Here is a 13,041-nt window from a genome sequence, read left to right as displayed (position 1 = left end):
AAATCCGTGTGGAGCTTCCCCTCTGAAATAGCACCGCAGTACTTTTCGCTGGGTTGATGTCTATGCGCCATTTTCGGAACCATTGTCCTCGCCCTTACCTGTGGGTGAGCTCACGGGGCTCAAACCGGAATGTTGCTAACACTGGCCCTAGCAAGAGCAGTGCTTCGCAGAATCTATCACCGGATCGGAAACGCGACCCACTGAGAAGATCCGGCGAGAAACTCAGTGAGCTGTGTTTGTGGGTTAGTTCGCTCGTCGAGCCCTTCGTCGCTAGCGACGGGTTCGACGAGGACGGTGACCGTTGCTTGTGGTACCTAAAAGCACCGTTAAAGGATCGGGAGGATCCGTAATGACAAAATGCCTACCATTAATTCTTCTTCTTAAAGATTTTTTTTTACTAATAATTTTATCAAGATCTGGCCATTAATTTCGGAGCTATAATGCATTTTTTTAAGACTTCGCCTACATTGATCATATGCTCATTGTTTTTTTTTAGAGTACCTACATTGTCTTATTTTGTTGGAGCAATCAATATCCGTGGTAGTATAGTGTTTTAATTCATGCGACTAAGTAAGAAATACGCTAAGTATGCACGGGAGTGTTCCAAATGGCATTGAGTTTGTACAATCTCCGGAGAAACTAAATACGCATTTCTAATCTCATCACGTGTCAGACACGAAGTTCAGTGGCACGGTAAACGAAACTTTTTAATATAAAAAGGTCTCTAACTACGTCCCTTTTGGGTTCAGACTTCAAAAAGACAGGAAGCGTGTTACAAATAAGATCGAGATCGTTCTGTACGAAAATTGCTCGTTTAGCTGAACCCATTATAGGAATTGTTGTTTTAATCGATTGCGTTTATAGATTATTTTTTTCATCTATAGGATTTAATATACTAAGAGTATGTATACTAAGAGCCTAAGTACCTTAGCCTTTTTTTCTTTTTATTTCTGCTAGGGTGTCGAACCTCATACTAGGTGTCCGCGCCTAGGACGTAGGTACGCAGGGCAGTCTCTTCGCCCGCATTGAGGTCCCGATGTTTGCTTATGACAGGAGCACTCTCCTTAACTTCTTTTAGGACTCATCTATTTTCCCTGGGCACAGGTAAAATGATTAAAATTAAAGTAATATTGGGCACCTCATTGAACGAAAGGAACACTAAAGAGCTTGTTGGACGTTTTAAAAACTACAGAGATAAAACAATAAAACTAATTTAAAATCATCCTTTTTCAATATAAACGAAAATATTTGCTTAAAATAAAACTTATGGGTGTGTGTTAAATTAAATTCAAAACTCAAAAAAATCATTATTTCCGCCAGGTTTTTAGGAAAACATTTTAAAAACACTGGCTTGTATTCGATGTAATATATTTGCTAAAAAAAACGAAAACAAACAAGAAGTAGCGCGAGACTCAACTTAAACACACTAATATTATATCATAAAGGTGAAAGTGAGTTCGTTTTTTTGTTAAGTTTTCACCTCTTAACTACTTCCCTTCGTACTTACCTTATAATGAAATATTTCATGCACATTGTCACAAGTGTCTGGTAAAAGGAAGAGAGGCCGCCCCAGAACAACTTGGCGTCGCTCGGTGGAGCAGGAGCTAGGGGTCTTGGGAATGACGTGGGAGGAGCTAGAACAGACTGCCCAAGACCGATACAAATGGAAAAATTTGATTCGAGCCCTACACCCCAGCAGAGTGTAATAGGAAAGCATGATGATGATGACATTGTCAGAGGTGCAGATCAGGGTGCAGGGTATATTTTATGCCGAAAAACAAGTACTACCGCCGAGAGATATGTTTTTTCTACAGTTTATACGTTGCTGCGCGAGAGAAGCCGCGGTTAAAAGTAAACATCTAAATTACACCCAGGGTATCGGAACCATTCTTCTTCTTCTTCTTCGTAGCTTCCTTCATTACTGAATGTCGTGTCGGAAAAAGGAAATTAAGGGATTTGTTCTGGCTACCATCCTATGCCAAAAGGTTTTTATTGGGGAGGAGGGTTTAATTACACGTTAAAATCTCGACTTTGTTCTCTTCTTTGGAGTCTGCTGGAAGTGATTTCATTTTGAAATAAGCAGTAGTACCTTTGTGTAGCTTTCATTTTTATACAAAAATCAAATGAAATCAAATAATCAATCAATCAAATCATAGCTCCCTCAACGTCACATGATCACCTACCGATCCGTGAAGTTGAAGTAGCCTCTTAGGCTGTCAAAGATTAGGTAAGAAAAAATAAACCAGATGGGGCATTAGATCCTTGACCTAATTACGTCAAGTTTCATCTGTTGTTCCAGAACCTTCGTAACTTGATAATCTATTTTCATTACATCTTAGTTCTTCTATTTCTTCTAGCCTATCTCTCTCTAATCAAAAATCGCTTTGTGAAGAATGCCTCAGGGTTTGTTACTTTGGAATACTTAGTTATGTTAGTCACCTGAATGCGAAGAGTTAATGCTAGGCTCATCGCTATATTGACTAGTCGCGCTATGACGCTGACACATAAGGAGGTGCGCCAATATCTGAAGCGTAGCCGCGATTCAATAGTTTTATAGATAAGAGCATACAAAATAAAAACTCCCGCTTTTTCTTTGTTCAAAGTTAATAAATAAAACAAAAATCTTATCTGTGAACTTTATTTCCTGAACAATACATTTTAGCATCTAAGTGGTGTTCCGAGAAAATATATGAGGTCGATGTGAGAGTCTCCTCGGTCAGTCACCCTGTTAAAAAAACATACAGCAAGTACGTATTATAGCGCGACAGTATAGAGGTTCCGATGCTTTTTGGAGTTTAGTGCCATTTAATTAGTATTAGAAAAAAAAAACTGAAAAAAAAGTATTTAATGCAGTAGTGGCCAGATACTGTGTTCCGTCATCTCAATTTTGCATCCAATTAAATTTAACAATTCCTCTAAATACATAATAGTATAGTTTTGAGGTAAACAGTGATTGTTCGTTACGTTTTTATGAGTTTATTACGGATCCCTAAATATTCAAGGGAAGATGATTTGTCGTCCCGATTCACAGTATCGTCTGACAGTAATCGCAGTAATGGACGATCTCCGTGAATATAATCGGGCACTCGATTAAATTCAGTGCAACGACTCGACGTCCTAGAGGTCGGATGTGGAATTAGTAAAAGAAATTCTGCTTTAACGCCACGTATAAGAAAAAAACATATTATACAATTGCTCGTGAAGATTCCAATAAAATTGTTCCTGTAAACTTCTATTACATTTTTAAATCAGTTACTGCTGCGAAAAGTGATTTCATAACCAAAATAATTGTATTTAAACAACAATGAATACGCTGGTATTTTCTACGATGAAGGTGAGTAAATATATCGGATACTTAGCAGTGAAATTCACTTAACTACAGGGAACTGTGAATCGAATGCTATTTTATCACCTACTAGCGAAATCCGGCCATGCTTCAATGTCAGTCGTGAAATGCTAAATGAAATACGCACATTTGTGAAACTGCTTGTGCTCCCCCTATCCTCCTTTGATATACTCCACAAATATTCTCCATTGTGCAAATAACAACATCTCAATACAACAACAGCGACTGTTTAATGATGCATGAAAGTAATTGTTTATGGGGAACTTTTTATTTATTCCTTATTTCAAACGAGATCGGGTTGATGCCATGGAAAGTTTATTTGTGTTTCCTGATATGTTGGACAGCACAGCTTAAATCAGCTGCAATACAATTAGATGGGTAGATTAGAAAACTTGATATTTTCCAAAAACAAATCAAGCGAATTTACATGACCCATGAGCGCAAAAAACGGTATAGCGTAGGTATAGAGTATTCTCTACTAAGTACTTGTAGTGTATTTAATATTTTTTTTACAACAAATTTAATTTATTATAAGTTCCTACAAAGTAAGTTGATGATATAACTGACAAAAACCTTCACTGAATTGCCAATAGCGCCATGTGAAAATCCAAGCACACAAACATTAATTTCTTAATCTTACACGAACCTTAAATCGCAAGGACAAAATATTTTTAAGAGATGGTCTTTTGAGGGAATGATTGTGGTTATTAAATATAAAACGCTTTTCCAGTTCTGGTATGGTACCAGAATGAGATCCTAGTATCTCTTATGTCTCAATAAAATTACCGCTCTATCTACGTTGTTTAGGTCTGGTCAAGTCTAAGTCGCTGATCATATAGGGCTTTATACCTTTTTTTACCTACATATAGTCTTATTACGTTTTAAAAGTACAGATTTTTTTCATTGTAGCTCATTTGATATTATGTAAGCATATTCCCAGAGAGATCTAATATAAGTACTTTGCTTTGTCATTTTCTTTTTGAGGCAAAGGAGGCGCCACGCCGGAGTCGCTAGGGCGAAATCTGTGAAACGTGTTTCTTTTTAATTTTGACATCCAAGTAGACAGTTGACTGGTCAGGTTTTGTAGCCATAAAAAATTACGTACAAAAACATATACAAGAAACCAAAAGCGAATTTTTGATTTCGTTCAACGTTCACGGCCAAGGTCGTCACGCACGGTCGTTTTGCTCAGCTGAGTATCACGATTTACTCAAGTTAATCGCATTTTTTAATCTGATATTAATTTACGTAGCGTTTTTTTTTTTTTAAAGATTAATTGTAGATTTCGTGGACCACGTTTCGCTTAATACCTTCGTTTTTTAGAGTATTTTGAAACTGGCTAAGCAACAGAAATAATGTTCATATGTCATTTACATTCATTTTGTATTTCAATAGAAAAACGTTCGAAGGTCACGATTTCTGCGTTTTGTCTGAATTTAAGTCATACTTATATATTTTATCATTTCATTACGGATTATTATTTGTATTGGCCAAACATAATGCGTTCATTAAAATAATGATCACAGCGGCTAATCAGAAACACGTTGAGATAATACCCTATAAATCATCATTATCACCCATAAAATAGGGGCTTCTTATCGAATACATACGCCAGTAATTACTTAAAGCAAATTATGATTAACTACAATCAAAATGGATACCTTTAGTTTTCCTGTAGCACTGAGAAATGTTTTGAAATGTGACTCATAAGATGAATGTGGAACAAACAACAATTCTCGTTATAAAAAAAATATAATATAATAATAAAGCTTTCTTTATTCCATACAAAAATAATTAACACTTAATTACAAACAATTTGAGTATACATTTATGGATTAAAAGGTTAGTTTCTAATATTAATTTATTGTTGATTATTATTTACATTATTTCTGTACGGCCCCCCTTCGAGGCACACCACTTCTTTCTATCCCTGGCGATGTTCAGCCAATAATTACCAGCCACTGTTACAATTTCGTCTACCCACCTGACGTACGGGCGGGGCGGCCTTTAGCTCTCCTCCTGGACCTGTCCACTTTTTTTCCCTACCTATGCTGATAGCCTTGAGAGGCTATTTCAGCTTCTCCTTGACGTGTAGGTGAGCTCACGGGGCTCTAACCGGAAGTGTTGCTAACACTGGCCCTAGCAAGAGCAGTGCTTCGCAGAATCTACCACCGGACTGTCCACTATAACTACTATTCTCCTAACTAACTATTCTCCTTATGGATAATTATAAAATATCCTAAATGTTGGTTTTTTGATACATTGGCTCGATACTGTACTGCATTGGGAATTGTTCCGGACGGGCGCATTTCTTTCAAATACCTACTAGTAATAGTAACCTATTTGTTTTTAATTTGATTTTATTAATATACAAATAGTTTATTAGTGTGCGTTTTAGTTTCAATTTTAATATTTTGGAACAAATAAAAGAAATCGACATTCTAAAACAGAGATTAGTGTATTACTTAGATGTTGTAAATAAGAAAATTTGTTACATTCATCGAGAATGTTTGTTACCCCCTCACGCAAAAACTATTGGCGGGATTATGATGAAACTTGACAATGAATCGCTTATACATTACATTAATACGGAAGTATAATATAGTACAATCAACGTACGAGTGATAACGCGCCAGTTGTTTAAAGAAATTGATGTTTTTCATTCAATTACTGATTTTTACATAGTGATCAGGTTTCATTTATATATTTAACATACTTTTATTAGCTTGGTATGTATCTTTGTTTGTATATAACGGAATCTTTGAACGTCATTTTCACCGATACTAAGACGATTGATTAGCTTGTAGATTTATTTGCACACGCATCAAGGACTAATAACAATACAATAATTTTAATTTCGCTCTAATATCCTGACCCGTATTAACGGGATAAATAACAGATGACATTAATTGTTAGTTCAATTTGCTATTTAAGCGTGTGTTTTTTTTAAACTACATAATATGTTATAGAGTATAGATAGATAGATACGATTTTGTCCAGTCTAATCTGAGTAATATGTTATATAAGATAGGTTATCGTAGTTTCTACTTGTGTAAGTAAGCTCGCGTCGAATTCTATGCGATAAGTAAGAATAAAATCTATACATATAAATAAAATTGGAGTGTCTGTTTGTAATATTGAAATAACCGCTTTTTGCTACATACATATGAATATATATATGGTACACACACCAAAATTACATTTTTCACAATCTTTGTCTGTCTGTCTGTTTGTTCCGGCTAATCTCTGGAACGGCTGAACCGATTTTGACGAGACTTTCACTGATAGGTAGCTCATGATATAAGGAATAACTTAGGCTTAGTTCTTAAAGACTAGATTCGCCCCACGGCGTCACCCGCGGTACGAGAATAACCGCGCGTAACATCGCGGGACTCAGCTATCAATAATGAAATTAAATGTTTCCGAAGCGAAGCGAGGGCGGTTCGCTAGTTTATTAATATATTATGATGTTCTCAGATGTGTGTGCGCATATGGCTAGAAGTGGGGCACGCGTGCGAACCGCGGCGCTCCGCCCTCGGCCGGGCGCTGGCGTTGGACTGGCGCGTGTGGGTGCGTGGTGCCAATGGACGCGACATCAGTGCTTTCGTTCACAAGATCGTCTTCCGCCTTCACCCCTCCTCGGCTTTTGTTTACCCAAAAAGAGGCAAGGATGTTTAACATTATCACATACCCCCGGACAAGTTCGAGGACTCATTTATATACTTTGTAAGCAAAACCATTCATGTTTTTTTTGTGTATCAATATAATCATTATCGATCAGTCGATTGTGGGTGTTTTTTTCCCCACATTTCATTACTTTTACGAATTATGAGTGCGTGCTTGATCGCTTGTCTACTATGGATCTGTGAGAGTTTTCAAAGCATTAAATGCGAAAATACATAGTCGTTTGTATAATATGTACCTACACAAATACTTGTCTTAGTTGTATTTATCGAGTCTAGTACAGAGCCAATGTATTGACAAAACGAACGGGTTCATTATTTATGTAAATGCTTACATGAATCGACGTCAATGCCGTCTAACTCGTAGAACGTGCATGTTTTTATGTAATTCGATGTTTTTTCATTGTTATTTTTATTTTTTCATCGTCACTATCTTTACATTGATACCCCTAGTCAACCTCGCAACACCTATGACATTATCTCAGTGGCAATACACACTGTTACTTTTTTTTGTCTTACTCTATTCGAACTCGGATCTCGCTTAAAAACGAACTCTTTTTTCCAGTGCTCCAGGAGCCTCCGTACGAGATCCAAGAGTCCGGCTGCGCTTCGATCGAAATACCGATTCAGATATACCTGAAATACAGCAGTCGGCCAAAGAAGATACAACTTAAATACAGTCTTCAGATCGAGAACAACACGAAGAGCAGTTCCGAGTCTCGTTGCATCTACTACGACTTCGAGAAGCCTTCGGAGCAGCTGTGCCGCGCGCTAATGAGCGGCGGAGGTGAGCTGATCGCGCGGGCCAGAGCCAAGCACCTGCTAGAGTTGCTCTCGGGCGCCGGTACCAAACCACCGCGCAAAATGAACACCAACAAGTTCGTCGAGCCGGTCCTCTGCAAGCACGGCTCCAAGAAACGCAGCAAACGCTTCTCGTCGGCATCGTCGTGCCCGAAGTGCGGCGAATCGACAACGGCCGAGATCAGGAAGCAGCTGCGCGCCGTCGAGATGACCGACGACGAGATACTACAAGTGTCGCGCCTGTACATATCGTACACGAGCTACGAGAAGTCGGCGAACGCTCTAGAGCTGCCGCCGCCTTCGGATCCGATATACGCTGTGCCAGAGTTGCCGGCCAGACTCCGCGAGGCCCTCAAAGCGGCCGAAATCGATCGGACTTCTTCACGCGGTGAAGTGCGTTAATGACCAATTTTGTGTATACCCTATAATTTGTCGGTGCCATTTTAAAAGTTCTTCCGCGAACAAGCATCAAGATTTTAATATATTTTTATAGTTAGTTTAATTGAAAATCTATATTTCTCAGAAACTTTTACTGTAGATATAGAAGAAAAAAAGGTTTCATTTTAGTTACTTATGTGTCTATTTAATTTGTCTCGCGACAACGAATGACTGGTGCTGTGAAGAGGATCTCAAGTATTTGAAGAGGTAAACATATACGTATAAATATATTTAATTAGATATATGAAAAACACATCAATTAAAAATAAAAATCTAATTTGAATTTGAATGTGCGACGTTATGATTTCGTGTTGTAAATTACGTAAAATAATTTCATTTAATAATTATCCATCTATTTCTATCGAATTATTTTTATTAGTACCTACCTATATTTTCTAGCCGAAAGATCGCAAAGCAAATACATGGGAACATCGTGCCTTATTTTACGTATTTTAACGACTACATATTGGCAAAATTGTTAATGATTATTCGCAAAAAACGGCAAGAAATTTCCCATTAAAACGTATAATTAATATTTTTTAATAAATTTTCGCGGGTTCTATTTATGATGGTGATGTTCAATAAAAAATCAAATGAGTAGCTATCGATTTACGGAAAATAATAAAAATTAATAAATCATTAGTAAGTGAGGGTTTGTGATATTACTATGAATTATTTTTATTAATATTTGATAGTTTACTTCGTTTTTAGTATTTAGTACTTAGCACAAAGAGTGAACGTTCGTTTATTATTAAATCGATACCAGAATCAGAGTACAACAAGTCAAATTTGTTAACAATGTATTTTTTTTAAATCAGAAAACTGTTTCAAATCAGGTACTTATTTAAAATAAGTTAATATGGTTTGAAACTGATGTTGAATTTTGACTTGTGTCAGTTTGGTTCTGATGTATCTAATGTAGCTGTTTGGTTCTGATATACTTAGTCAGTTTGTGATTTTGTTGATTATTTCTTTGCTAGTGATTTCACGTTATGTGGTGCTTTTAGTGGTTACGATACGATAATGATCTTTCAGAGAATCAAAATTATTGATTTAATAAGTTTTCGTCGTGATTGTTCCACAGACTGATTGTAAAAGTGTAATTTATGAATATATTCTAGTTCCTGCTTCGTTGTTGGATTATAATATATTAATGAAAAATGTCAAATAGGTTAGATTATATTAACAATAAACTATAGCTAAGAAATTGTATGCTCAACCCTGTGGTGCTTTTTTGTATTGTAAATCAACCCTGTTATGTTATGCTATTTACAAAAAAACGTCTTCCAAATGTACAAACTATTTGGAAAAACAATACGGACGCTTGAAGATAAATTTTGATAATTATCTTGTTTTTCTTTAAGTTCTTTAATATAAAATCACGAATAAGGCATAGTGTCGTTTCTTTGATATCAGCTGACTGATTAAGGAATTAATGTCAAATGTTCAAGCTTTTCTATGCCTTTTGTCGGGCGACTAGTAGTAATTATAAATGAAATTACTTATCATTGTTCGATTTTAAACTCTTATTTAAATTAAATTAATGATTATTTAATACTTTGTACAAATAAACAACAATCGCGTTTGTGAATGCGTCGAGTGCACAGTGTGTATACACGATTTTAATGAACCGAGGGCGGATCCAGCTTTGGCGCCAGGAGGGGGTCACATAGTCAAATTTAGATGCGTTCGTTCCCAAGCGTTTGCCATTATACAAAGTTATTATATTATATTAAATCAATTAAATATTGAAGGTATGTAGTTACATAAAATCTGTATGGTGCCAAAATATATAAATAAAATCATTATATTCAATTAGTGGTCCACCTAAGTCCTGGAACCAGCTCAGGGGGTGGTCATGACCCCCATGACCCACCCCCATTGGGGGGATCCGCTATTGTAATGAACAGGGTATTAGAATGTAAGTAAATTCAAATTTATCAAAACGTCATCAGTCATTAAAACGTCATGATGCGATGTTAAAATAACAAAAGTAATAATAATATAATAGCAAATATATTTAATTGAGCAGTTTACTTGAGCAATGTTGTAATCGGATAATTTTTAGTTGTTAATACTATTGAAATAAATTTTAACATTTTGTTAGAATTATTTTTTTTGTTTTGCACACAACCTTTTAGATTTTCAGTATTAATTTGTATCATGATAATAATAAATTTATTATTCACATCATCATCATCATCATCATCTCATCCTGTCCACTGTCCACTGCTGAAGATAGGCCTTTCCAACTGATCTCCAGCACGGCCGGTCCGTTGCCACCTGCAACCAACGTGACCCAGCGATTCTCCATCTGGTAATTATCATGGGTTCAATTGGGCAGGTTAAATTGACTTAAATTTTTAAAATACTTCTATTCTATCCTATCAACCCACAGACATCCACTGCTGGACATAGGTTTCCCCCAAGCCTCGCCACAAAGATCGGTCCTGCGCTGTCTGCATCCTATCTTCAATATTTTCTTCGATCGTAAACTATATTATCTTTACTGTTTCATTTTGCCCTTTCTAAGTAATATAAATTTTCATTTTCAACGTTTCGAATACTTCAGGTTTTTATCTTTTTTTTTTTTTTTTGCTACAGCCCACCTGGTTTTAAGTGGTTACTGGAGCCCATAGACATCACAACGTGAATGCGCCACCCTCCTTGAGAATAAGTTCTAAGGTCTCAAGATAGTTACAACGGCTGCCCCACCCTTCAAACCGAAACGCATTACTGCTTCACGGCAGAAATAGGCAGAGTGGTGGTACCCACCCGCGCGGACTCGCAAGAGGTCCTACCACCAGTCAAAAACCGTGGTCACGGACTATTCAAACGTTGGCAATAATACTAAAAGAGAAGCGAGATAAAATAAGGTTTGACTGTGACCTTTTGAAGTTATTATTTTACTAAATCATTTCGGCGCAGTAAATGGTTTAAATTAACGAGTCACATAATGGGTCTTTAAGATAACGCTATTTTCGGTAGACAGTAGAGAAAAATGTCATTAAAGTGATTTCCAGCGTTGTTCAGATTTACCGTTAGCAGAGCAGTGCGTATATCATTAAAATGCAAATTCAAAGATTCAAGCGCGACACCATTACCAGCTCAATCTTCAATTATTAAATGCATACACATTGTTAAGCTTATGAAAAGTGACGCGAAATGAAATGAAGTTGATTAATTTGTGTCTTTATGTAATCAAATGGCATTAAATTAAATGAAACGCGATGAGATGGTATGAAATAAAGTCTCAGTACGAATGAAACGCGATGAGATGGTATGAAATAAAGTCTCAGTACGATAGTTGTTATTTAGACTGTTTCAGTGGACAGCGTTTAATATCTGTAAAAGTGCAGAAATGTGAGAAAAGAAACGAAGCTGCTGGACGTAGCTTCTCGGAATCTTCCAAAAAGTCCACTGAAAAAGCCTCAGTAAATAACCACCATTTTACTGAGATTCTTGTACATCCCATATCATTTCGTGTCAACTGATTAATGTTTCAAATCAATCAACTTCGTTTCATTTCATTCCATATTATCCTTTTTTTGATATGAAAAAAAATTAAAAGATTAGGCTGTATGGTACCAACCTTTGCTTTTCTAGTTGGAAAAATAGAACTACTGCTACAATAGCTGTCATTTGTCGTCTTTGTCAATCACACTTTCCATTGTTAAACGTTTTATTTACGTTGTTAGATTGAAACATTTCTTCAAATCCAAATAGTAAAAAATACAAAATTGGGAATTATTAAAACATTCCTAAAAGTGCATATGTAATAGAACCGAAAAAATAATTATAAATAAATATGGTTTGTGTTCCATGTTTCATTATACCACTACTTTTGTTTTTATGGCATCGATTTGTGCAGCCGTATATTTTACGCTTCTGGAATCCATGGGCTGTAAAAGACAAGGACGGCAACGTAATGAAAACCGAATTCCCATTTCAATGTAAAGAAGGCGTTTGTGTTTTTGCACGAAACAAGAATACAGAAAATTCAACAAGCAACGAAGCTGATCAATCTGAAGACCAAAAAACGAAATAAAAAGAAAACAACACTCCAAGGCCTACTTGTTTTGAGTAGTAATTTAATGGTTCAAAAACTAATTAGGAAATAATGGCTTAAGGTATAAACATTTTGAAGCTACAGTTCACGATTCCTTATTTTTCAATTATAGTGCATAGCTTTATTACATATTTCAATGATTTCTTTTTACTAATATAATCAGTATTCATAATAGTTGGATTTCAGAAAATTCAATATAACTAAATAAGAAGTTTCATTACAATTGATCAAATCTTATGAGACAGCAGCTTTGAGAAGGTTTGTTGATTCTCAAGCAGTTAACATTTCTGTATTTTTGACTCTTATGGCAGATATAAACAATGTGGTGCGGTTTTAGAAATTTTATTTTATTTTATTAGGATAATATAAGGGTATATTTTTACATATACGCTTATATTGCCAATTACTGTTTAGAAACAAATAAGAATGCAGTATATGAATTCAAAAGCATGGGTGATGGCAAATTTCATTATACTTAAAGTTATAAAAGGAAAACAAAGCAAAATATTTTCCAAATGGATAGTTATTTGCCCTCACGGGATTTAAAAAATATTTATTTGAATTATATTATTCATCCTTGATGTAAATAAAATACTTATTATGGAGTCTTACATTTTATTTGATTGGCAAATACAAAAAAAAACAAATTTGTATAGTTTACTTAATGTTCAACACCTAACGGAATGTACTACAGAACAATGTGG

The 13,041-nt window shown here is 35.7% G+C and overlaps 2 protein-coding genes across 11 annotated transcripts in view; both read left to right on the top strand.

Annotated features, from left to right (window-relative positions):
- The window catches only part of LOC101742846 (protein AF-9), a 31,171-nt gene extending 18,229 nt beyond the window's left edge, over positions 1-12,942 (top strand). For 2 of the 10 annotated variants that reach the window (XM_038018431.2, XM_062674663.1), the window contains exons 2-3: positions 6,824-7,072; positions 7,595-12,942. In XM_038018431.2, coding sequence (XP_037874359.1) covers positions 6,838-7,072; positions 7,595-8,232 — 873 coding nt within the window. In that variant the 5' untranslated portion in view covers positions 6,824-6,837 and the 3' untranslated portion in view covers positions 8,233-12,942. Of the gene's footprint in view, positions 1-2,846; positions 3,335-4,194; positions 4,561-6,823; positions 7,073-7,594 lie in introns of those variants that run through there. The other 8 variants (XM_062674665.1, XM_004929552.5, XM_004929553.5 and 5 more) reach the window with 7 other exon arrangements.
- LOC101742697 (UPF0729 protein AAEL015238) lies at positions 11,931-12,420 on the top strand. Its single transcript, XM_004929550.5, has one exon. It carries the CDS (start codon positions 12,077-12,079, stop codon positions 12,314-12,316), a length of 240 nt encoding a protein of 79 aa, XP_004929607.1. The 5' UTR covers positions 11,931-12,076; the 3' UTR covers positions 12,317-12,420.
- Positions 12,943-13,041: the final 99 nt, after the last annotated feature.

The sequence above is a fragment of the Bombyx mori genome, chromosome 21 (genome assembly GCF_030269925.1).
Source record: "Bombyx mori chromosome 21, ASM3026992v2".
Taxonomy (NCBI): domain Eukaryota; kingdom Metazoa; phylum Arthropoda; class Insecta; order Lepidoptera; family Bombycidae; genus Bombyx; species Bombyx mori.
This window is presented reverse-complemented; position numbering and strand designations above follow the sequence as displayed.

What these genes read in the sequence shown, in the direction of transcription:
- LOC101742697 (XM_004929550.5), top strand. Translation starts at nt 12,077, where the DNA reads ATGGTTTGTGTTCCATGTTTCATTATACCACTACTTTTGTTTTTATGG.